The 25,169-nt window shown below is 45.9% G+C and overlaps 1 protein-coding gene and 1 long non-coding RNA gene across 8 annotated transcripts in view; one reads left to right on the top strand and one right to left on the bottom strand.

The window, feature by feature from the left end:
- Positions 1-25,169, top strand: part of CHN2 (chimerin 2) — a gene marked incomplete at its 5' end in the record, with an annotated part of 258,748 nt that overhangs the window by 99,016 nt on the left and 134,563 nt on the right. The window contains one exon of one of the 5 annotated variants that reach the window (XM_084787593.1): positions 15,014-15,152. The exons of the other annotated variants lie outside the window; for them this stretch is intronic. Coding sequence (XP_084643719.1) covers positions 15,014-15,152 — 139 coding nt within the window. Of the gene's footprint in view, positions 1-15,013; positions 15,153-25,169 lie in introns of those variants that run through there. 5 annotated transcript variants of the gene reach the window in all.
- On the bottom strand, positions 15,072-24,647 carry LOC311600648. 3 transcript variants are annotated; one of them, XR_014780303.1, is made up of 5 exons: positions 24,518-24,644; positions 21,397-21,757; positions 20,440-20,534; positions 15,275-15,508; positions 15,072-15,132 (listed from the first exon to the last, which is right to left on the bottom strand). It is a non-coding gene; the product is annotated as an uncharacterized lncRNA (long non-coding RNA). The 3 variants fall into 3 exon arrangements; XR_014780301.1 differs by lacking the exons at positions 15,072-15,132; positions 15,275-15,508 and having other exon boundaries at positions 20,129-20,534; positions 24,518-24,647; XR_014780302.1 differs by lacking the exons at positions 15,072-15,132; positions 15,275-15,508 and having other exon boundaries at positions 20,129-20,534; positions 21,492-21,757; positions 24,518-24,647.

Here is a 25,169-nt window from a genome sequence, read left to right as displayed (position 1 = left end):
AGGTGGGACATTTGACATGTAGAAAGGATCCTGGGATAGAGCCAGGCACAAGAGATTCACCAGGAAAGACGTGAGGAGGACAGTCGCGTGAGACCTGAGCAGAGGTAAGCAGCCACATGACAGAACATTGATTAATATAAATGAGTTATTTTCAGTTATGTGCTAGTCAGAGAAGACCTTAGCTATATGGCCTAAGTATTTGTAAATATATTTTAAGTCTCATGAGTTATTTAGTCCAGGAGCTTGGGGCCAGAAGGAAAAACTCTTATTACATAGAACTCACTCTTTAGCCCTGCCAAGCCTTCAGCCCATGCTACTCCAGCCTTAGCCTCCTGAGCAACTGAGATTCTTGGCTAGAGGCGCCAGGCCAAACAAACCCACTCTTTATCATAGGTATGCTCATACGAACTTTAAACTTCTCCTCTACTTCTTGGCATTTGCTTTGTACCATGTGCTTCATAATTCCTGCATGCGAACTCATACAATCTCTGTGACCACCCTGTGTTATAGTCAAGCATGGAGAGAAGTTTATTAATTTGTATGGGTATTGTAGATAGGAATTGGCAAAATCAGTCTCAAACCTAGATAGTGTAGCTCCAGCATCACCTTAATTTATGCACTTACTGTTTCTCATTACTATAAGCTTTCTAATTGTTTTTTTTTAAAGTTTTGTTTATTTATTATGTATACAGTACACATCAGATCACATTATACATGGTTGTGAGCCACCATGTGGTTGCTGGGAATTGAACTCAGGACCTCTGGAAGAGCAGTCGGCGCTCTTACCCTCTAAGCCATCTCTCCAGCCCCAGCTTTCTAATTGTTAACTCTTCTCACTGCTATCACTAGTACGTGACAAAAGAGAACAGCCATGGGAGAGGAAGGGTTGGTTTTGGCTCACAGTTTGGGGGAACATAGTCCATCATGTTGAAGGCGCAGTACAGGCAGTTCTATAGCAGCAGAGGCGTGTAACTTGCTCATGTCTCAGCCGATTACACATTGAGAAAGAGGAATGCCGGCACGCATCTTGTTTTCTCCTTTCTTTTTTCTTTTTTCTTTTTTTTCTTTTTCAAGCTGGACTCCAAGCTCAGGTGATGTGCCCTCAGGTGGCCCCTTGGACATGCTCTCAGAGCCGTACCCAGACACTGTCTCCACCGTGATGCTATATCCAGTCTAGTTGTCAGTGAAGATTAACTGTCGCAGCCCTTCCACGTGTCTCTCCCCTACCACATTTGTCTTACATTTATCTATGTCTTTGGTTCCAAGCCCTGATACTGGCATGTAGAAATCTGTGTAAACATATTGATTAAACGACCAAGCGAGAAGAATTTATTGAGTGTTAGACATATGCCAGGTGTTGTTTTAGTATCCGAAATACTAAGTTGCTAGATTCCTGTGTGCAGTATTGAGAAGCTGACCCGGAGCCTAGAGAACATGTGAAAGGAAGTTGGCTCGGGTGTCCTCGTACTGTCTTCTGGATCCGCACTTCGCTAGTTTACAGTGAGCTTCTCCATCATTTTAAATTCCAAGTCTTAACTTGAGACAGCTACAGTCCTGAATTCACACAACAGCCCCTCCTCTCTCCTCTGCTTTGTCCCATCGGAACTTGATGACTGATTGTGTGTAGATGATCTGTCAGTTGCATGTTATGACTACCTGGTGTGTGTGTGTGTGTGTGTGTGTGTGTGTGTGTGTGTGTGTGTGTGTGTTGTTGTCTGTCTGTTTTGTTTGTTTGTTTTATTTTGAAATAGGGTTTTTATGGATCTTTGGCTGTCCTGGAACTCACTGTGTAGATGAGGCTGGTCTCAAAACTCTGCCTCTTGAGTGCTGGGATCAACCTCGTTTGACATTACATTTGCCTTGCTTGTTGCTTCCTGACACTTTGAAATGTAACCCATTTTAAAATACAACCTTTTGCTCATTTTGCTCTATTTTTGTTCTTGCGCTTTTTTTTTTCACTTTTTCTTCCTCCATCCTTCTGTGAGACTTCCAACTGCCTCCTTCCTTTGTCATTTGCCACCTCCTTTTCTTCTGACTTTTCTTTTCAATACAAATTTCCAAATGATTTCTGAACAATTTTAGAAAGCCCATAAAACCCCAAGTAATTTTATCTTTCATCCTGTAGGTAAAATGGTGTTAATATGAACAGAATTGTTTCACCAAGTGCTATGCATTTAATTTGGAGTCAGAGAAGAAGCAGAGGTTGGCACGACCTTGCAGTGTAGGCATTATTCCTATTTTATTATTAACAAGCAGAGGGTCTCAAGATTAATTATCTAAGGTCACATAGAAATGCATAGACTTCTACAACATGTGGCTCCCCCGCTCCAGCATGGAACGTGATGAAGCTAATTTCTTCTGGTTGAGAAATGCAGTTTCCTAGGTTTTCATTTGTTAAAATGAAATTGATTTATTAGGAAATGCAGACTGTTCCCAAATAATGGCATTATTGTTTTAAAAAAATGGACTCTCACAGGGACAAAAATAACCTAGTATACTTGCAAAATACTAACTTAAAAATATATCACAGGGGGCTGGAGAGATGGCTTAGTGGTTAAAAGCACCACCTGTTCTTCCAGAGGTCCTGAATTCAATGACCAGCAACCACATGGTAGCTCACAAGCATCTATAATGTGATCTGATGCCCTCTTCTGCAGATAAAGTTCTCATATACGATAAGTAAAATAAATTAATCTTTAAAAAAATATACCACAGGCATGTGTTAATTTTTCATTTTTTAGCCTCCCTACTTTCCAGGCTTCATGAATTGAAGCCAGTGTACCTTAGACCTTACATTACATCCTGCTGGCCACAGCATGGCCACAGAAAGCCTCTGCATTCATCAGTGGTTCCTCACATCCTGGGCAATCACTCCCTTCAGGTCTCCTGGACATTGTCTTTTAAAGACATGCTTTCTGTTTAGCTCCGCTCTGCAGTCCGGTCAGCCTTCGTATTCTCCCAGTCCTCTCGGTTCTTTGGTCATTTGCAGCCGGACATTGTGCATCACTGAACAGGCCCGTGGGTCTGCTCGCTGCCAAGCCACTGGTCTCCATTCTCCTTAGTCCTCCCCCTCCGGGGACATGCTGTCACACAGAGAGAAAGAGTGGTGAGCAGCTAGTTTAGAGAAATGCTATCCTTGGGATTGCACTTTTCAGCCAGCATGAATAGCAATGGCTTGGCTTCCTAAGACCCAAGGCATTCCTCGTTTTCTCCCGTGATACCCAGGGGCTTACTTTCTCTCCCTCTCTCTCTTTTCCCTTGTTTCTCTTTTTTTTCCATAACTTTTGTGCCCTTTTAACTATTGATGGACCTTACTGTGGTTCTTGGGGCATAATTCACCGTGAATTATGTTTTCCTTTAGAAACTGTCTACAATGCCACAGCCCCTCAGAGCTACAAACTCAGCTCTGTCCAAGGAGCACCATTCTCGTTTGATTATAAAGTTTTTCTGCCCAAGGAGGTCTTCTAATCCTAAACAAAGAACAAAGACAAATGCCCCCCAATTCCTGTCACTGGCACCCAGTACATTAGCATTGTTGTCTAAGGGCTGGGTGATTGAGCAGTTCCACTTGTGGGCCTCTGCCCCAAGGCACGGAACACAGGTCCTCACAGAACCAGTTGCACACTTGTGTTCATAGCACCGTCCTTCATGGCGCCAAAAGCTGGAATGATACAAATAACCATCGAAACACGCGTGGGCAGGAGAAAGAAGCAGGCAGTGTATGCATAGGATGATTCTGACTTTAAAAGGAAAGAGATTCCAGCCCATGCTACAACATACATGAACTTTGAGGGCATTGCAAGTGAAATAAACCAGTCAAAAAGGACAGCATTGTAGGACTCTAGCTACATGTTCCTATTGAGGCAAAAAGTAGAATGGTTGTTTTCAGTGGCTGGTTGCCTAGGAGACGGAGGGCTCCCTTTGTGGGTACAGTTTTAGTTTTTACAAAATGAACAAAGTGCGAGAGATTGTCCACCAGCGTGAATAGACCTAAAATGGTAGCACTTCACATTGAAAGGTGGCCACAACGGTGAAATTTAGGTTGTATGCCTTTACTCATAATTATAAATAATAATATGTGAAATAAATGACATTGGAAGAAGAACTGAAAAGATCTGTCAACAACAACAACAAAATCAAAGAATTCAAGGAAAAAAATTGAAGACTTCGTGGTGAGAAAATATTACTACCCATCATGCATTTGTGCCAAGGACCAAGAAGGACGATAAAGACTGGCTTGTGCCCCAGTGAGGATGTTGGAATGATGCAAATGATAAGATATGCATAAAAGAGCAAGTCAGTGAAAATATCAACAAGTGAAATGTTTCCCAGTAGGGAGGAGAGTGTTCAGGGTACACTGCATCTCAGGTGAGCTGAGGGGGGAAGGGAGAAATCTGAAGTGAGCTAGAGATAATTGCCTTAATTACTTCTAACTCCATTGATGAGTGGATAATTAATACTTTACTGTCCTTTCAGTTTCTGGTGTCTCATAAACTGTTCAAGCTTCCATCGAATTAAGTATCACCGGATTAAGTCAACTTTGTGCCCCCATGTGGGAAAAGAAGTGCCGAGTACCCCACCATCTTCATTAGCACAAGTTAATGGGGGAAACGGCAGCACGGTCAGCACAGAAGAGTCCGGCTCACTGTAATCTAGTATTTAACTGTGGCAATATTGTCCAGGCTCCTGGATTTGTGTGAGGTTACCATTCTTTTCAGCTTCCTGGAAGACAAAGCTGTGTATTCAGGCATGTTCCAAAGAAACAAAGAAGTAAGGTGTCCTCCACCTCCACGTGCAGCTCAGGTCCAGGGTCCCCATCCTGATCATAAAGAAATGCAGTGCTTCAGGATGGTTGCAGCTGGGAGAGAGACTCTGTCAAAATTGCTCAGCTCAGCTGCCTCTTTTGATCAGTTCGCTCAGCTTTGGCAGGCAAGGGCAAAGATGGCAGTTTCCCCTGTCTGATCCTAGAAAGCAGATTGCTGAATCATAAGAGTTTTGACCCCGGGTTGAAGGTGAACATCATGGCCTCAGGGAGTGACAAACAGGTACAGTCTGCAGGCTTCAGCTGATAAGAGGTGACATTGCATTAAGAGGTTAGAATAATGGGATCACCTTAAATTAAGTTCACTGAATGAATAAAATCAATGTATTATTCTGAGGTTCACCTCAGCCTTGTAAGTGTCTGGAACATCAGGAGTTCTAGAAAAATGTCAAATAGAGGATATGGAAAGTGAAATATTTGACAATGCTATGATACATCTAAGGATTATCATATACGATTCTTTTTTTTTTTTCCCCCAATTTGGCAAATGTTTCTTGATGGTTCACTTTGCTTTTTTTTTTTTTTTTCCGGGTGTGTGTGGTTTTTGTTTTGCTCATTTTCACGTTTTTAAAACATTTATTTATTAACTTATTGCAGCTTCTCCTCCCTCCTCTCCTCGAAGTCCCTCCCTATTTTCTCCCTCCTGCCATCCATCCTCCCTCCCTTCCTTTCGCCTCACAGAAGGGAGGCCTCCCATCGACATCACCCCGCCTTGGCATATCAGTTGCAGGGCTGTTGTGACTAGACAAGGCAGCCGAGTTAAGGGGAAGGGATCCAAAGGCAGGCATCAGAGTCAGAGACAGCCTCTTGCTGCTAGGAGTCCCACGTGAAGACCGAGCTGCACAACTGTTAACATGTGTGCAGAGGGCCCAGGCCTGTCTCATGCATGCGCTCTGGTGCTTCAGTCTCTGTGGGCCCATTTGGGCTCAGATGAGTTGATGCTGTAGATTTTCTTGTGGTGTCCTTGACCTCTCTGGCTCCTTCAATTCTTCCTCTGCCTCTTCCACAGGATTTCCCAATTTCCACTTAACGTTTGGCTGTGGGTCTCTGCATCAGTTTCTTTCAGTGGTTGGGTGAAGCCTCTCTGATGACAGTTTATGCTAGCCTTCTGTCTGCAAGTATAGCAGAATATCATTCTTGGTGTCAGGGGTAAGCATGAGCCATGGCATGGGTCTCAAGCAGGACCAGTCATTGTTTGGTCATTCTCTCAATTTCTGCTCCATCTTTACCACTGCACATCTTATAGGCAGGACAAATCATGGGTCAAAGGTTTTGTGGCTGAGTTGCTGTCCCAGTCCCTCCATTGGAAGACTTTTCTGGTTACAGGAGATGGCCGTGTCAGGGTCCATATCCCCCATGGTTAGGAGTCTTAAGAGTCAGCCTCGACCATTTACTTTTTACTTGACACTTATTTTGGTGATATAAAAGAAAAAAAACCCTCTCCGTGGGAATCTTAACTGCTCATAAAGAACACAGGTGGCTCTTAACAGCTGTGAGAACTCTATGAACAGGAGAACAGCGAAGGGCTCTGGAGTACGCTGGCAGCGTTAAGATGCAGGTCTATAGATGAGCTGAGAGATTTCTAAGAAGTGGAAAACACAGGTGGTGCTGCTAAACGCCATGCAGCCCATAGACAAAGGCCATTTGTGGGGGGACAGGAGACGCATTCCAGGCTTCACTTTGCCCCAAATCTACTGGGCTTCAAAAGTGTTCTCTGGGCTCAACACCCAACTCTCAGCCGTGCAGGTTGGACCTCATGAGTCCATACCTTGGGACCTTGAAGTCACCCAGAATTGTTACAGCTGTTCCTCTTTATCCTCGGGTGCCACCTTTGTGGAATCCCCCACGGCCTGAAAAATGTGTTTTAAATTCTGTCTGTGGCCTTTCCCCTTGTCATTAGTCCCTAACCACCGCAGTCTAACTGCCATTTACATGCCATTTACATCGTATCGGTTGTTATAAAAGACATCTGGAGGTGATATGTTTTAAAGGACACATGAGAACATGTGTAGATTATATGCAGATTATGCTATTTAACATAAGTGACTTGAGCAGCCAAGGATTTTTGTGTCTACTCAAGATCCTACGGCCATTCTCTTGTGGATACGAAAGGGTATCTATTAACTGCATCTCATCAAGGCATTTGACCATTTAAATTCTAGATATTCTGGATGCATAGGGATTTTGCCATACATATTACATAGTAAGGACAGGTCTAAGTTACTTACCAGTTGTAAAACCGGCATATCATTATAATTTGATTTTTGGTTGTCCCTCCCCCCCCCTTTCCCTTAATTTCTGGTAAGGCAATTTGATTCTCCTCAATAGAGCTGAGAATAGGGAGAGTAATTTCTATGAGTTGATTACACTACATTATCCGACAATTTCATAGTGAAAAGGCCTGGTTAGAATCGCACATTCACCGTGACACCTATTCCCTGACACAATCTAGTGTCACGCAGATTCTTTAGAAATTGTCAAAGGAAATGCAATTATCCAAAATGCTGAGATTATGTGTAGATTAGCCTGCCTGCTGCAGACCTATAGCAGCTCTGGACTAACAGCCCATCTCCAGGAGGAGTGCACTGCAGCCAGAGCGGCCTCCCTGCCTGAGGGGATAACTACCCTACAGAATTCTTGCAAAGAAATAGGGTTTTGTTTTGTTTTTTTAAACAAAGCATTAGAGTCATATTTTTAACTTGCCAAAGCATATAGCTCAGCTTTCGTGGGTGATGCCTCCCTCTGGATAACTGTGACATGCTCTTCTCTTTGGGGTGGCCAGAGTCACACAGCCCCTGGAACCCTAAAAGCAATTATTTGTTCTACTGATAAAAAGGGTTTTGTTACCATAAAAGAGGTGTGAGGTAGTCAGAAACAAGGTTCCTATTTGGTCATTGTACTAGAGTTCTGGGAAAACTGGCTGTTCTTTTGAATTTCTAAACAATCATAATTTGTTTTAAGACTTTTGTTCAATCAAGATAAGTAACACGTCTTGATAAGAAAGGCTTGCCCTGGCAGAGCATCCACAGGCTGCTGCACAGATGGCGAACTGTTACGTTAAATTACGTGGGACCGAGAGGCAGAAGCTGATAGGGAAGTGAACCATTTAAGCTGTGTACAAACTCAGCAAATCTAAGTCATTTGGTGCTGTTTTATTAATTTCTCTGGAATTTTGACTAGGTGTAATGAGATGTAATGAAATGACTGTAGGAAAGAAATCAACAGATGCTACACGTGCAATTGAGGAAGGAACTTAGGCAGGTGTGCTCCTAAGGCCTTGTCTCTCCAGTATAGACTGTGCCCCACAGCAGGACTGCAGATTCAAGACCTCTCTCTCTCTCTCTCTCTCTCTCTCTCTCTCTCTCTCTCTCTCTCTCTCTCTCTCTCACACACACACACACACACACACACACACACACCACACACACACACACACACACACACACTAGAGGAAGCACTTAGTGCCCGCCCTAGGGTGATTATTTTTCTTTCTTTCCCTTTTCTTTCTTTCTTTCTTTCTTTCTTTCTTTCTTTCTTTCTTTCTTCCTTTCTTTCTTCCTTTCTTTCTTTCTTTCCACAAACATTTTTGGAATTCCTTCCATATGCCAGATAGCAACTAGACCACATGATAAGGAGATGGCTATAATAGATGTGTGTGTGTGTGTGTGTGTGTGTGTGTGTGTGTGTGTGTGTGTTTAATACTCCAAAATGTGTATAACAGGAGCAGGGTATGAGAGACCTTGTAAGCTGTGTGGATGAATACGAGGTGTTAAAGTGGGAAAATGGGAGAGGCGGCAGTGATTGTTCTGAGTATGTCAGAGTTGGTTCTGTGTTGACAGATGCCCAGAAGTAAAAAGAACACCTGTCTAACCTTATAGTGTTGCCCTTCAAGGCAGCTATGACATTTGGTAATGTCTGCTAGGCAGTTAGATCTAAAAATGGAAGTCGGCAAGCTATGACTGACTGAAAATAAAATCTTGCCCTCAACTTATTGCGTAAATAGTTTTATTACAGTATAATCACAGTCACTAATTTACGTATTGTGCCTGGTTTTTCACACTGTAAAGTCAGAGCCAAGCAGGTACAACAGGGACTTTGTGGCCTTTGAAACATTTCTTTCTAGTCTTTTACTAGAGGCTTGCTGGTTCCTCTCCCAGGGTTATGTGGTGAGGCCCTGGGTGTAGACAGCATATGGGATTCAACACCCTCTCGCAGGGGTGAGCCTGTGCTAGGCATGGGGTGCAGAGAAAGTAGATGAGGTTAGGCTCAGAGCCTGAGATACAAGATACTTCTGAGGCCTTTTCTATGCGTCATGAAGCCATTTGACACATTCAGAGTCATCTTTTAAAAAGAATAACTTTGTGGCAGTTATTTGATTTGACACTTGCAAAACTTATTTAGCCAAGAAATTTGCCCTAGCGGAGCAAACCATCCTGTGTGTAATTTATTTATTTATTTTTTTAAAGATTTATTTATTTATTATATATACAATGTTCTGCCTGCACATATACCCGCAGGCCAGAGGAGGGCACTGGATCTCATTATAGATGGTTGTGAGCCACCATGTGCTTGCTGGGAATTGAACTCAGGACCTTGGAACAGCAGTCAGTGCAAATAACATTGGTGGCTCTATAGGAGCAAACAACTCTTACTGTCATCGAGAGCTACAGGTAACATTGGGCCTCATAACAGAGAGGAGGAGATAATTCCAATGCAGATATGTTTACTGGGACTCTAGTGGCTGGTCAGACTGTGGGGAGAGGCCTACACCTCTTAAGCCCTGTCCTTTTAATGTAGTCTCAGATGCCAGCCATGAGCCAGTCCTTGCCTGTGATTTTCCCAGGTGAAAGGTGATGGAGCCCTCACACACTTGACAGAGACACAGATAGTGGGCGGTGCAAGGGGGAAGACACACTGCTGCAACAGGTGACACTCCGTGAGTGTGCAAGTAGGTGCATGAGTTTCTCATTTAAAGGCATCTGGCGTATACTTCTCAGGAATCCATGCAGGTCTTTGGACACCCAGTATCTTAAGGGAATCATCAAAAGTGGGCAGGATTGGGGTACCAGCCCTTGTTTGTTAGAATGATGATGTGGGAGTGGGGATGCTTGCTGCAGGCAAGGGTCAGTGAGTGGCCTCTGCGTGTGCAGGTAGAAAAGACTGTGGGGGTGGGGGTGGGGGATGTCACCTGGCACCTTCAACACCATGCAGAAGTGCATGACACCCCACTTCTATACTAGCACAAAAGGCTCCTTCGATTCTCTCTCTCCTAGCATGGTGCTGGGGTGTAGACACAACTCAGTTCTAACAGAGCTGCTTAGTTTGGACACCCGATCTGTGTGCTTTGAGTGACTCCCACAGTTCTTCCGATACACTTGGAAGATGGCGTCTCAGACTACAGATGCCCAGTCTGCCGCCACTTCCAGTTTATACCCAGCCTTTCTCCGCCTACTTTGGAGTTCCTGACACAGTCTGTTCAGTATAGCTCTGCTGGGGTATCTGATGGGGCCTGCCTCTCTGCCTTTAATTTTCCCTGGAATTGCGTGGCACCTAGCACTTTGTCACAGTCACGCTGGGAAGGTGAAAGAGCAAGTATTTCAGTGTGCTGTTTCTCTTCATCACATGACTAGTGCTCTTTGTGACTTTGCAAGAGATGAGGGAAGCCACGGATTATATTGGGTACTTAGGCTTGAGCCCTGCTCAGCCTTTACACAGGTCAGCTCCAGCGTCCACCCAGCCTCCCCAGAGACAGGCCAATAGCACTTGCTATTAAACAGGACACAGTGGAGGCCTAGAGAAGTTATATAATTTGTCCAACCTGCAAAGCCAGAAAGTGACAGACCTGGATTTGGGCAGCTTTTAGCTATCAAGCTAATTGGCACCATGAGTTTCAGACACTGAAGACACAGGTCCCAGAGCCACCAAATTGTAGTTTCTGGAGTTTGCAGCTTCTGTCTCAAGTGGGGAGACCAACCTGGCATGCCCCATGGTTTTAGACAATGCTCACCAGTGCTAGCAGACCCTGAAATTCTGAACAAAATCATAAGTGCAAAGATTGTTTTGGGTTGGAAACCCCACAGATTTGCAATCATGCATTTTCCTCAGCTTTGCTATTTAAAAGTTCTCTTTATGGAAGGAAAGTAAGGTAAATGTTAAAGAAATACTCACACCTACAGAACCACTTCTAAAGCAGAGGATATTTCCTTACCACCATGCATGGAGACCCAAGCTGGAAAAGCGGTTTGATAAGCATCCTCTTACCTGTGGGGAAGCCGCCTCCACGCCAGTGAAGGTGTGAGTCCCATGGGTCGCTCTCTTGCCCACATCCTCTCTGTGTCTCCTGGTGCTGTGCTTTCCAAGCCGCTGCAGGCCTTCCTCTGGCCAGTGGCATCTTTCAGCAGCTCCCTCCCCCTCCTGACCCCCCCCCCCTTTCTTTTCATGCCATTGCAGAGTTGGCTGCACAGTCACCACACTGTCTGTCTTTCCTCATCTTCCAACACCACAGTCTAACCTACTGGAATACCCTTAGGGGACATTTGAGAGTACCTTTATTGTGTTCATTTATTCATTCTTTGTGGATACAGGGCAGGTCGGTGGAGGTCAGAGGACAATTTGTGGGAGTCCATTCTTTCCTTCCCACCAGGTGGGTCTTGAGGATCAAACCCTGGTCATCAGGTTTGGCAGCAGGCACCACCAATGAGTGCTCTCTTCCTATGACCAACCAGGTCTTACAGCAAGAGGAAAGTGAAGATTTCAATCCATTTCGGCCACTGAGCATGGGCCAGCTTTCCACAGACAGAACAGTGATGCTGGAGAGTGGATGAGGGGCACATCCCAGGGGCGGGGTACTTAAACATGAGCTGGTTTATTCCCCACAGCTACCCTCTGAGGGAGGGTATGCTCATGACCTCTGTTTTATAGATACGGAAAACGGGCACAGAGCAGTTGACCCTCTTGTCCAAGATCACACAGCTCATAGGAGGTTCATTTGGGATTTGAACTTAAGATATCTAAATTTAGACAGCGCTTCTAACCTGTCTTCTAAGCCTCTTAACATACAGACAAGGAAGGTGTACAGATCATATGCCTTAGTCTGAGGCTTTTGCCGATCTAATTTAAGGCGTACCTGAGTGCTCATAAGCCCTGAATACTTTCAAGTGACCTCAAACGCCATTTTGGATCTGTTTTCACTAGGAACCATCAGTCTGTCACATCACTGGGAAAACTGAGTCACGGTAAGGCAAAGGTCTTCGAAGCCATCCTTCTGTGGTAGATCACCAGCAGCTCTGCTTAGCTCCCCAAGTGTGTTCTGCCTGCTCTTGCATCTTGCACCCCAATCTAGGCCTTGACTTGTGTCCCTCTCTGGTGCTCTGTACCTTGGGCGGTGCACTGCAGCACGTTACCAATGCCATACCTCAGAATGGAAGAACTTTGGCCTAGTCTTCTCAAGTTACCACACGGGCAAAATGAAACTTGCCTCCGGGTCCACCTAGTGGGAGTATTGTGAAGATGAAAAGCAATAATTGATGTGAAAACGCCCAGGCTCTGAAGATGAAAGGTCCCTGTGACCCCCGCATCTCATTAGCTGGATTTATTGAGATTTCTGCCTGCTTTAATGGCTAGGAGAGGTTCGCTGGCTGGCAGCTCCAAGTCCTGGGTCTCTACTTCAGAAGTAAAGGATTCTTTGCTGCACACTCAGTCAAATTAACAGCATCCCAATCTGTGCCGCACTCTGGGAAGCACGCCCCTGTGCGCGGGCGGAACTCCCTGCCTTCTGAAGTAGCCTGTGGAAGCGGATGGCAAGGGCTTCATTTTGGAAATGCTATTTCTGTTCTTTGGGCTATACAGAATCCGCTCACTGGTCTTTTCTGCTACTTGAAGGTATACACCATGCCTCTCCAGAGGGATTGCTCACCCACTTCCCTTCCCTGCGCCTTATGAGAGTCTTTACCTTCTCCTGCTCCACATCCCACGAATTTCTCATGGCCATGTGTATGGTCAAGACTGCACACTCGTCTGACCGAAACCAATATTGCCTCTTTACTCTCATGGCCCTACTCACACAGCCTAAGCTTCCAGTTTTACCTGTGCCTTGGTCCCACTTTGATGCTATTGGATTTGTCTGAATTTTAATTTCTATATCCATATCGCATGTTCCACCACTTGCTTGGGTTCTCATCCTGAAAACACCCCTCCCTAAAAAAAAAAACCCGCTGAAAAACTTCTTGCCAAAATGTTATATTTGTCTATGTGAGACTAAAACTTACATTGCACTTTGTGCCAAGCTATTCAGATCTTTTTAAAATCCACAGCTTCCCAGCTACTGTGTTACTTACCCCACCCAGCTGGTAACCCAGGCTTCCAAGTTTTTTGTTTCAGAAATGGCAGACAGTATACGTCCTTCAAATACAGTGAAGCTTTATTCCATCAGCTGTACAGGGACAGTTTTGATAAGAATACTTCTGCTGTTGGTCAAAGACAGCCTGAAATAAGACCAAGGAATAATTTCTTCTTCCAACTAATTCATGGCCTCTGTGCATGCCAGTCAGCCAGTTATTCACCTACCACTGGCACTGAGTTTTGTCTTATGTTCATAATTATGTCCAAAATGCTTTGCTGAAATCCCTTTTGCCTGCCTTGCTTTTGCTGGTCTCCTACTGTGTGGCTTTTTCCTGGAAAGAAGTGACTGGTATTTATCTGGCTTTTCTCTTCTTAGGGAGGCTGGGCTAGCTCCCAGGCATCACCAGGCTCATTCCCTTACAATCTATGGAATCACCTTGTAGCCCTTAGAGAGAGCTCCAGCTCCAGCCCCACCCCCATACCCCATCGATAGTCTCTGGAATCAGCTTTTGGTCTTAAAGAGATTTACCACCTCCCTGGCCTTGCTTCTAGACCAACACATGTGGGTGGAGTCTTCCTCAAAGGCTCTGCAGGAAGCTGCCGTCCTATGGGAAAGTGTCCTCTGAGCTGTGTAGGATTTGAGGTTCAAACTCATTTGGACCAGATGGGTCCCCTTATCCATCTAGCTTTTCTTACCTTGAGTTCTGTTTCCTTCTTGGTCATCTTTGTTTTCTCCTTTGCTACCCAAACACTGTTGTCCTCAGCAGGGAATCCCAGGAACAAGGAAGGAATTGTGTCCCCCTCTGAAGGTCCCTCCCTCAGCATCCTGCCAAGGATGCCAGCTGAATGGGGGTGTCTGATATTCCCTTGCTTCCATCCGCTCTAAACTTTTCAGTGCCTCATCTAGCTTTTGTGTGATCCTTACTAAAATGCTAATAGCTGTCAGAGAGAGAGAGAGAGAGAAAGGAGTTTTAAAGGAAGCCCTGCGAATGGTTTGCTGGCCGGATTGAAATACTGCAGCTCCCCAGGATGTTGTCCTTTGTTCCGCCAAGCAGAGAAACACACATACCTGCCTCATGTAGAGGGGAACAAAAGTTCTATCCTGGCAAAAAAAAGCCTTACAGAAAGAAACTTGGGTTGGAAGTTAGACTGCCAGGCTTGCCACTGGTACCCATTTCTAAATAGTCCCAGACCTCTGTGTTATTTTCTGTAAATCAGAACTGCCATTGTGATTCTCTCCCAGTCCCAGCTGGTCTTGCAGTTGGCTCTGTGTTTCATTTGCAAATAATGTCACCTCTACGGACCATACTTTCTTCTACTTCAAGGAAAGAGGAATGACCTGTTCTGTAGGTTTCTGAAGGAACAGTCGCTCTCCAGAAGTAAGAGAAGCAAGACCTGAAAGGATATCCATTCCCGCTCCCCCCAAACCCACCCTCTCCCCACCCCCCCACCCCCCGTCATTAAATCAGAGCAGGGGAAAAGTAGCTGCGAATCTTCTCCATCAGATTTCATTGGAGATAGGTTTTATTGCTGCCTTGTTGATCACTAATGGATGACATTGTTGTAAATGCCCACACGGTCCAACATCATGGGTCTCTGTAATGCTCGCATCTAGTACCAATATCGATGCTAAGCTTCTTGGGAACAGGGGTGGGGGCTTGTCATTCTAGCCTGATCACCCTTCACAGAGCTCTAGAATGTGTTCAGCGGATGTAGGACAAACACGTAGTAATGACGATAATTACCAATGAGCTTGTACTCCCTGCCAGGCGTTCAGTGCCTCAGTGGGCGACCTCAACTAACCCTTGATTAAACTTCCCTGGATAAATAGTGCATCGGTCTATTTTATAGATGCAAGGACAGAGGGACCTCATCTTGAATGGACGCATCTTGACAGATGTCAGAACCACCCCGATGGTCTCACTTCCATCTTTGGGACATGCTGTGACAGAAAGCAGGCGGTGTGACAGCTGGAAAGCAAACAAGAGCAGTAAGAGTCTAAGGATGATGCCTAGACAGGGAGAAAGGTGACCCCAGGGTGCCTGGAAAAGGCTGCTGCGGTGTGAAGTGGAAGGCCTTGGCAGTTAACGTACCACAAGCCCCCAGCCTCACCTGGGAGCTTTTCAGAAAGGCAGTCTTGTGCTCTGCTCCAGACCTGAATGAAAGGCGTTGGAGGTGAGGTCCAGGAGACTGTTTTGATGAGCTTCTAAGTCCAAGGGGCTGGCGCACACTACCATTCCAGAGCCAAGGCTGTGAACAACTGGAGTCACTGATTCTGATGACTGGAGGGCTTCTGGCTTCCTCGTCGTAATTCAAGCTCAAAATCTGCCCCAGTGTTTATAATCCCTGTGTATGTTAAACACAAGACAGGGTAAGATGTCTGTGTGGTCACAGACCCTCAAGCCCATTCTGTCTTCCGGTTTCCTCTAGTCTGTAACCCGAGGCCTGTCATTCAGCTCCCCCGTCCTTTGCCTGTGTAATGTGGTTAACGACACCGAACTCCCATAGTGGGACAGCTAGACAGCTGTGTAATTAGTGGTTGTGATGCATCTCGAGCCTCCAGCGCTACATAAATACTGTAGGGTAATAACCATTTTATGGCCTTAAATGCCGCCTGCAACTTGGTGCGTTTCTCTCTTGAATGGTAAAAGTTTAAAGTGAATTTAACAGTTTGGCATTTGTCGTTACCTCTTGATTTATTCCGTAGCTGGATGGTTTTTTCTTTTTGTGCTTCTTTTAACTCCTAGAGAAAGTAGGGAAGGGGGTGGTTTTTAAAACTCAGAGTCTTCTGAGAAAACAGCCTTCGAAAGCATCACCCCATTGCCAGGCACAGCATCTGCAGAAGCTTGGAACAAAAAAGCGAATGGTGCCCTGTAGGCTTACAGCCCTTTAGGGCCTGTGATGCCTCTGAAATCTTTAGAATTCCAATCTTGCAAACTGTGAATCATCCATTTTGTTTGCTTGTTTGTTTGTTTGTTTGTTTGTTTGTTTTGGATGAGGGCTTGCCGTGTAGCCCTGGCTAACCTTGTAATTATTGTAGTGTGGGCTGCCCTCAAAGTCATGGCAAGCCTCCAGCTTCATCCTCCTGAAAGTACTGAGGTTGTAGTTGGGGTTTTTTGCTTTAGGCTGCGACTCTTTAAAACAAGTCCAAGGTGGGGCAGCACTGTTTCTGCATGGCTTTGCTGCAGCCGCCCTCCCCTTTCTCTCCAGAAGGAGCAGCTTGAGCCATCTTTCCTGCAGAAGCATTCTCCATCCAAGTTCAGCAAACATTCCCTTTTTTAGGCAAGACTCCTTTGCTCTGCGCGTCCACTCTCTTAGATTTGGAATGTGAGCGTGCACTGTGGTTCTTTTTCCCTCAGCGTGAAGTCTGAATGGCCAGAAATCCCTCATATAGAGGCCCAGCAAAAGCATTTCCTTTGAGAGTGTGACCTGGGCTATATTTCTGTGGAGAATACAAATATGGATTGATACTCAAAGATAAATGCATCAAAGAGGCCACAGTGTGGTATGAAGGAGAAACTTATATGCTGAATAACCGTAGTTTGTATTTTGTATAACATGGCTTTAATATTGGAACATAATTACTGGGCAGGAAAAAACCTCCACCCTTTTATTATCATTTCCTGGAATTGCAAAGTACACACTCTTGCTGAATTAAAAAAAAAAGAGAGAGAGAGAGAAAAGAGCAGCTGAATAGAACTGGTCCAGGCTCAGATCGGCACAGTGATTTATATGCTAAATCTCAAGGAGGCAGGGTTGTTTTTCTTTGAGCCTTCTTCTGGAGGGGAGGCGGGTGGGGTGTCACATGCTCACAGCCACCTCAAATAACAAGTTGAGACTTGTTTTCATCACTGGGGTGGGGGGGGGCGGGGGGAAGAAGTTCTACAACTTGTTAATAAATACACAAGTTGCCATAAAGTTAATAGCCGCTGTCATTTCTAAAGAAGCAACCCAAAGTTCTTTAGTCACGGTGCTCAGGATGGCTAAATGTCCCCTGTATGTCACAGGGGTGACAGAGTCCTTGGGAAGTTGCCCTAAGTTGAGGAGAGCCTTCTTGTAGTTTGGTCCAACTTTACAACTGTCTGGAGTTGCTCAGTGCAGACCAAGAAGTGTTTCTTCCCAAGGCCAAATAAGTCGAAAGGAGTTGGACAGTGGCTATAAAGAGCAAAAGGAGGCGGAGAAGAGATGCAGCCCATCTCTTGGAGGAGTCTGACTCTCTGCATCTCCAAGACTGCTTGCAGGGCACTTGCTGGTGATTCGCTGAACTGAAATAGTGGTGTGCCTGCTAAATTGCCAAGGGCTGACAGCTAGCAGAAGGGAAGAGGGTAACTCCTCCCCATCTTCCATATCAGCATTAAGCCTTCAGATAAGGCAAGAAAAATGGCCAGCCATTGGGACAGTGTGCCCTTCATAATAGAACATGGTCCAGCTTAGAGATATTTTCTCATTTTTTTTTATTACCTATCTTCCTTGAGCTTTTCTTTATCGGGTGTAAATTATTGGTTTGCAACTTTTTCTGAAATTGCTCTGAGAAGATCGATAGAAAATGGGGAGGAAGGAGAGCATAATTTCTCCGCCTTCATTTCTCTGAAAGCCACCTACTCTCGGTTTGTGTTCACTTCCTGCCACATTGGTAATAATTAATGCAGACTGCACACTTAATCTGCAGGAGCTTATCAAGGAATAAGTGCATTCAATCATTGTTTGGGTGACCGTAAAGCATTGTACTACTGGACTGTTTGGTCTGCAGTAAAGAAAACTGGCTGATTGGAGTAGATAATGTAGTTTCCTCTTATATTTTAAAATGGGGGCTGTTGCTGTTCAGAAAAAGAATCTTTTTTTTTTCTCTTGAAGGATCCACCAGCGGCTTCTGTGATTTCTTTTTTGGCATTTCCAGAGCCATTATTGTGTCCACCAATCATTCCTCGCCTTCAGTGTCTGTTTTCATACGCTGTTAGGGGATTTTTTTTAATGCCATAAGTAGATCGGGTTATAAACATCTCAAAAGTAAGCCAGCAGCTTATGAAGGTTCAGCAAGAGCCTGTGTAGTCACAAGCTCTAACCCATTTCCTATTAAAATGGGGGATTCTGCCTCCACCTGTTTTAATATCACAAAGGCACCTGGCATGTATCATGTCTGATAGTCTCTTCTTCAAAGTGAGCATGCCCTTCTGACCCAGTGTCACGCAGGGAAGCACTTTAGTCTTGGCGTTTCTGACATGGTCCAAGTGTCATACATACCCAGCAGGTCCCTTTGAGCCTGTGTTACTGGATTGAAAGAGTTCATGCCAGCATTGAGGTTACTAGAAACCATTGTTACTCTGAGAAACTTCTACAACTGGAGACTAAGTGGGACAGGGTCTCCTGGAGTGGGCACACGTTTATTTCAGTTGTTCCTGAAGGTGGTCTTGGTCTTCGTGAAACTGAGTTTAGGGGTTCAGTCTTAGTTAACAGTTGACTGCGAGGTGACGAGTTGTGTTCTTGGACACTGTGTGCTTGAGAATGCTGAAGAAAAACTCCGGAATCATTTAATATCTCCACCTGTGTATTTCATGTATTTAAGTTCTTGGAAATGCCACAAATGCAATTCTGTGTCCTGTATACTACATGAAGAAGAGAAAGTTGACCCACGAACCTGAGTCCTTGCCTCTGCTCAGAACCCACCACATCAGAGGACAGGCCTGAAGGTTCTCTGACTGCTTCTAGAAAGAGCAGAAGTGCAGGCCACAGTCTCCTAGTGTCCTTGGAGTCAGGATGAGTATTTATTACAATGTGCAGTTGTGCACTATGTAAGGAGGATACACGTTTATTCATCGTCTCAGTTTAACCCGCCCTCATTTAATGCTGACAGTTGGGAATTAACTTGCAGTTTTGGCTGGTGGGCCTGCAGTTTTCCCTTCAGTGCCCGAGTGGATCAGGGCCAGAGCTGTGAAAACTGCAGAACATCAATGGCCCTCCTCCTACCTTTGTGTAGAGTGCTTGACTAGTTTATAAACCGTAAGTAAAGATGTACTGCAAAAGCAAATGAGCACAGTCCCTCAGGTTCAGGTGTGGCTGTAGTATCTTCTATGATCCAAGTGGTGACAGAAGCCACCTGTCAGGGTCCCTCGGGGCACAGAAGACACACTCAAATGCACCAGGGGAGGGAAGTTGATGAAGGGTCTGATGACAGGTAGAGGCGGCTCTAGAGGGCCAAGAGACTCTGAATCATCCAGGTGTGCTCAACAGTGGGGGGGGGGGGGGCCTGTGGGGCTAGATGGGCAGCAGGAGGGAGCTTAGCTTGGGAGCCTGGGGATGCCAGGGGCTGCTAGAGAATAACTAAGGCTGGCGTCATGGAGACCCACATCTGCTGCCTACGTTGTAGCACATTGCAGCGAGAGCAATGCAGTAAACTCAGGCATCCAGGCATCTCTCCTCCTTGCCTTGCTTCCCACTGTGGGAAAGTAGCCAGAAGAGGATTGGGCCAAGCAGTGCAGATATGAGGTCAGTGCAGTGCAGATATGAGGTCAGTGCAATGCAGCTGGTGAGGTCAATGCAGTGCATCTAGTGAGGTCAATGCAGGGCAGCTGGTGAGGTCAATGCAGTTAAGTTAGTGAGGTCAGTGCAGGGCAGCTAGTGAGGTCAGTGCAGTGCAGCTAGTGAGGTCAGTGCAGGGCAGCTAGTGAGGTCTGTGCAGTGCAGCTAGTGAGGCCAGTGCAGGGCAGCTAATGAAGTCAGTGCAAGGCAGCTAGTGAGGTCAGTGCAGTGCAGCTGGTGAGACCAGTGCAGAGCAGCTAGTGAAGTCGGTGCAGTGCAGCAGTGAGGTCAATGCAGGGCAGCTAGTGAGGTCAGTGCAGGGCAGCTAATGAAGTCAGTGCAGGGCAGCTAGTGAGGTCAGTGCAGGGCAGCTAGTGAGGTCAGTGCAGGGCAGCTAGTGAGGTCAGTGCAGGGCAGCTAGTGAGGTCAGTGCTGGCACTAAGAAGACTTCCTGGAGGGAAGAGCCCCATTGTGGGAAACCTGCTCCTCTCTTTAAATCTGGTTTTCCAGCCCATTGGTTTCTTACAGGATTGGCCGGGAGACGGGATGGATGGGTGACAAATAAGAGATATGAAAGTTATGGAATGTCCCCCCACAAAATCAAAACGGGGGAGAAGGTTTGACTTTTACAATCTGAAAATAAAGGTTAACGTTATAATACGGTCCCTATCATATCTTATCCAAGAGAAAGAGATGGCGGGTCATGAGCATTAGCAGTTAATGACACTTGCAGTGGAATGTGATAAGTGGAGGGTCTTGACCCTGGGCAGCTGCATGGCTAAGACCGTTTCTCTTCAGAGCTCTACTACTTGGTCTTGTAATAGAGATGGTTAGATCAAGCCTCTCTGTGGGATTCCTGGGAAGACAAAATGGAAAGGTCACTGTAAAGTGCTTGGCCTAGGCTACAGTCAGACTCAGTAAACAGAGCGAGCATCTCACTACTGACTCAGACTGCAGAGAAAGCCCAGACTTGGCTGTGGTCCTGTCTAAAGAGACCCTTTCCCTGCACGGGGAGTTGGGAAGATGAGGTGGTGTTTCTGGGGTATTGTTGTTATCATTGCTGTTATTGGCTTAAGTTAACATGAGCTCCATAGCATGAGATGCACTTTACTTCTTTTTTTCTGTTGTTAAAACACCGTTGTTCTCAACCTTCCTAACGCTGCTATCCCTTAATACAGTTCTTCATGTTGTGGTGACCGCAGCCCCCTCTGCCCCCCCCCCCCCCGCGCCACAACCTTAGATTTATTTTTATTGCTACTTCATAGCTGTAATTTTGCCACTGTTATGAATTGAAATGTGACTATCTGATATGCACGGTACCTGATATGCTACCCGTGCAAAAGGTCATTTGACCTCCAAAAGGTCACGACCCACAGGTTGAAAACTGTCACTATAACAGAACACCTGAACCTGGGTAACTTATAAGGAAAAGAGGTTTATTTGGCTCATATTCTGGAGTGCAAAAAACATCCAAGTTATGTCTCTGGCATCTTCTGGGCATTAATTGGCACGGCAGCAGTTTCATGCCGAGCCGGCAGAAACAGGAGACGGTTTACTTTGTAAAAACTGTTCTCCGGTGCCTTTAGAGCCAGAATTTACTGGAGACAGCTAACTTATTCTCCAGACCGGGATTCTAGGGCTCAGTGCATCCTAGCTGCCAACACTTGGGCCACACACACCCTCACCCCCATAACAAGTGTCCCCACCTTAAAGCTTACAGTTGAGGGAGGACTTGGTGGGAGCCTTCAGGCAAGGTGGGGAGGTCAGAGTCAGAGGAACTGAAGGGGAGGATGTAGTGCTGGGCTCCTCTAACCTGGGTAGGGATCCAGTCCCAGAAGTGCATCGCGGTGTGAGGCCCACAATCTTCCTGGCTGCCCCACACTGCACACCGGAAACACTGTGACTCCAGGCTTCACCCACTTGCCTTGTCCTCCTTAGCTTCATACCTGGGATGCATTGAGAGGTTTCTCAATGCCCTGTTCAGAGTTCTATTCTCAGGAAATGATCACTGGTTGGAGGGATGATGCAGTAAACAGGAAAACATCGTGCAGAACAGATTAGGAGCCGAAAATTAAAGTCCTTGAAAGAGATCCAGTAAAGGAACCACAAGTGGAGTGAATTCTTTATGTCCGTCTTCACAATCTCAAAAATAAAAAATGGGGAGCAGGTCGCAGGAACATGACGAGAGATGAGGCCGACTTGAAGGCTAGTGGCCAGGTTCTGCTCTGAGCCCATGAGTGCTCTGAGCCCCACGCTCGACTCTTGAGCGTGCCCTAGGTTGCTAGTATTTTCCTGGGCAATTTCTTACCTGGCTTTAAACTTCTTGTTCAGCTTCCACCTGATGCCTGCCCCCACCCCAGCCCATCCATGAGCTAGTACACACTGTCTTCTAAGAATTTGGGTAGCCATTAAAGAGTTGAGGTGAGGTGAACAGGTGTAAACTACTGAGGGGGAACAAAATAGTAACAATGGCAAAGGCATTGTGCTATAGAGTCTATCTGTCTGTGGAAGGCTTTTTTTTTTTTTTTGGTATTGTTTTGTTTCTGTATACACACACACACATACATACATATATACATATACATACATACATACACATACATTCATCTGTGGTATGTGTGCAAGTGTTCTTGCATGTGTAGAGGTTTGGATGTATATGTATGTATGTGCTTGTGGAAGCCCAAAGCTGGCATCAGAATTCTTTCTCCACTGCTCTCTACTTCCTTCCCTGAGGCAGGGGCTCTCAGCTGAACCCAGAGCCCAACGATAAAGGCTAGTTCATCACTCAGCTCCCTGTCAGGATTCCAGCCTCCCCATTCCAAGCACTGGAGTTACATCTGACCACTGAGCCTGCCTGAATTTATGTGGGTGCTGGGCATCAGATCTCCAGTCTTCATGCTTGCTGGGCAAGTACCTTTATCTATTGAGCCATGTCTCCAACCCTCTAAGTGTTTTGAAGATGACCTGGCCTTTGGCTCTCCCCGTTGATTTTACTGCCTTGTTGTAAAGAATGGATTAAAACACATATGAAAGCCAAGTAGTAAATAAGTTTGGTTTTATAGCCCCCATCCATTTACAGCCCCATGTAAGGTGAGTGTGGACATTCCTAGCAGGTGGGCTGGGGCAATCACAAAGCTGTAACATCCAGTGTTAGAAACATTCCTCTTGTGGTTCTGTTCTATTTTCTAGACATGGCACTAGAAAATATCAAATTCTGTACCTGTTACATCTGAGTCCTCTTAGTGTAAGGAGTGGCATCAAAGGCCCAGAGCAGAGTAGAAATCAATGGACATGCCCCTATGAAGACGAGGGGCAATTTGTTATTGGGTGTGTCCACGGGTACTGTTTGTGCGGTTTCTAAGGTGTCATGACTCTGGAGTAAGTCAGTAGATGCGACAGACACATTCTCTAAAGCAATGGATGCCTGTAGAATAATGAGAGTTTAATGACTATTAATGACACAAAATACATTTACAAAGGCATTTTAAATTCTATAGTCTCAGAGGTGGTCAAGAACTGAGTGCATCATCTTTCTAGACCTTTCTATTTAGTGGAGTAGCATTCACAGGAGTGGAATACTGTCAAGTCACTCTTGTATTCTCTGTCTGTGGGGCCCAAGAACAAAGCCTATTCCATTAGAACAGATTACTTCTCAAAGCAGTCAGTTCCAGAAGACTCAAAGGTTGCCAATGGAAGACCCAGGACAGCTCTCGATGATGATGCCTGTCCTGACCTCGCTCTTATTCCTGCACAGGTCTAAGTGGTCTCTTAGTACCCAGAGGCAAATGCCTGCTTCCTACGAAGTAGCACAATTAAGCACCAAGCCTTCCAGCTTCCTCAGCAAACTCAAGCCTACAGATAGAGGACCCATCCCACGTTGCTTAGGAGACCTTAACCTGGTTCCTCTAGTGATGGCTTCACGTATTCCTCTTTTATTTGTTACACTTTGAAAGGGAGACCCCAGCTAGCCTTGCAAGGCACTGGTGTTAGACTTGCGTCTTGCTGGAGAAGAGACCTTGAGAGAGCTGTAGAAGGAGAGACTTCCGCAGCTGCTCCAGCAGTGCAGGCATCCTTAAGGACATCAGACTGAGTTTGGTCTTCCTCTCACTTCCACAAGTGGCCATCCAGGATGTTGAACAGACTCGCACTGAGCATCTGGTGCATGCTTAGCATCTGTTCCTGTTTTAGGTGGCACTAAAACAACTGAGCCATGAAGGGGGGCTGAGGTTTGGTGATGATGGGCCAGCAGGTCCTCTAGGATGGCTTCCCTTGGAATTCAAACCTCACTGTCATTCTCTCCTGAAAGCCAGAAGCTACTACTCTGTGGTAGGAGCCAGCCTGGAGCTTCTGCCTTGAGCAAATTAGCACTCTCCCTGCCCGCAGAGGTCTGTCCTCCACCTCCCCACCCCATAACCTCCATTTTTGATCCTCTTCTCACTCTTCAGCAGTTGGTATATAGTCCTCTTGCAAGACTGCTGATTCTATCTGACTCTCTTTGCCTTTGGAATACAGTCAAACAACCAGTCCTTTCATCAAGGCATAGACTTGGTGGGACCGATTATCAAGCCTGGGGGTAGGGGTGGGCAGGTGTCATTCTTTTATCAAAAATGCTTAGCATACACAAGAAAGTCTCCTTCCTCCCAGGACCACTCAGAAGGGAAAACAACACTGTACAACTGAGGCTCTTTTGCCTCAGTCTCTCTTAGCCTCCCCCACCCCCAACCCCACCCCCACCCACCCCGCTGACCCCGCCGACTCCAGCATGTAGCCTGGCAAACTCTCACTCATCCTTTACTGTCCAGCCCCACTGTCGCCTCCTGCTGAAGTTATCCTCGTTACCTTCCAACCAGTCCAGCCAGGGCCTCGCTCCTGGGCTCTTACCCTCAGCATTTGTACCTTCATTCTAGCCCTGTCTCCCCGAGGAGCTGCTTGAAGCAATGTGTCTCCTCTGCATACCCAGGGCTCAGGTTGGGCCTGGGAGCAGTGATGGGTAATAATTTGTTAGGTGAACACCCTGCAAACAACCATGGATCATTTACCAAAGTGAAGCATGCAAATCCGTTACTGCTCCCCCTCCGGCCCCAGCACCAGAGGCCAAGGCTTCCACCAGGTGTGGAAGAAGTTCCCAGCACAGATAGCCTCAGACGAGAGCTGACTATAAAGGAAAGGTTTATTTCAATGCTTGGTTTCAGCTACTAGTGGGAGCATGTAGAACCTTCACATGCAGCAATTAGGAAGACATATGTCGCGCTGTGCAAACAGCAAGAAGACGTGGCTGCTACCACATGTGGTACTGCTGTCCCAAACCCTAGGAAGACAGACAGCACCAAGATAACAGCAGGGAGCAGGGAGAGGCCCATTCTTCTCCTCTGTTATGCAGTGCAAATACTTTCTATACTTTCTCTTTCAGAAGTCATTAGAGTCACTTGATGTCTGTCTTCTTAACCCTTTCATTACAGGCAGGCTGAAGCTGTTCGCTACCCCGCCAGGA

The sequence above is a fragment of the Acomys minous genome (genome assembly GCF_964271855.1).
Source record: "Acomys minous genome assembly, chromosome: 6".
Taxonomy (NCBI): domain Eukaryota; kingdom Metazoa; phylum Chordata; class Mammalia; order Rodentia; family Muridae; genus Acomys; species Acomys minous.
Note: the sequence above shows the minus strand (reverse complement) of the source record. Positions and strands in the feature narration are given on the sequence as shown.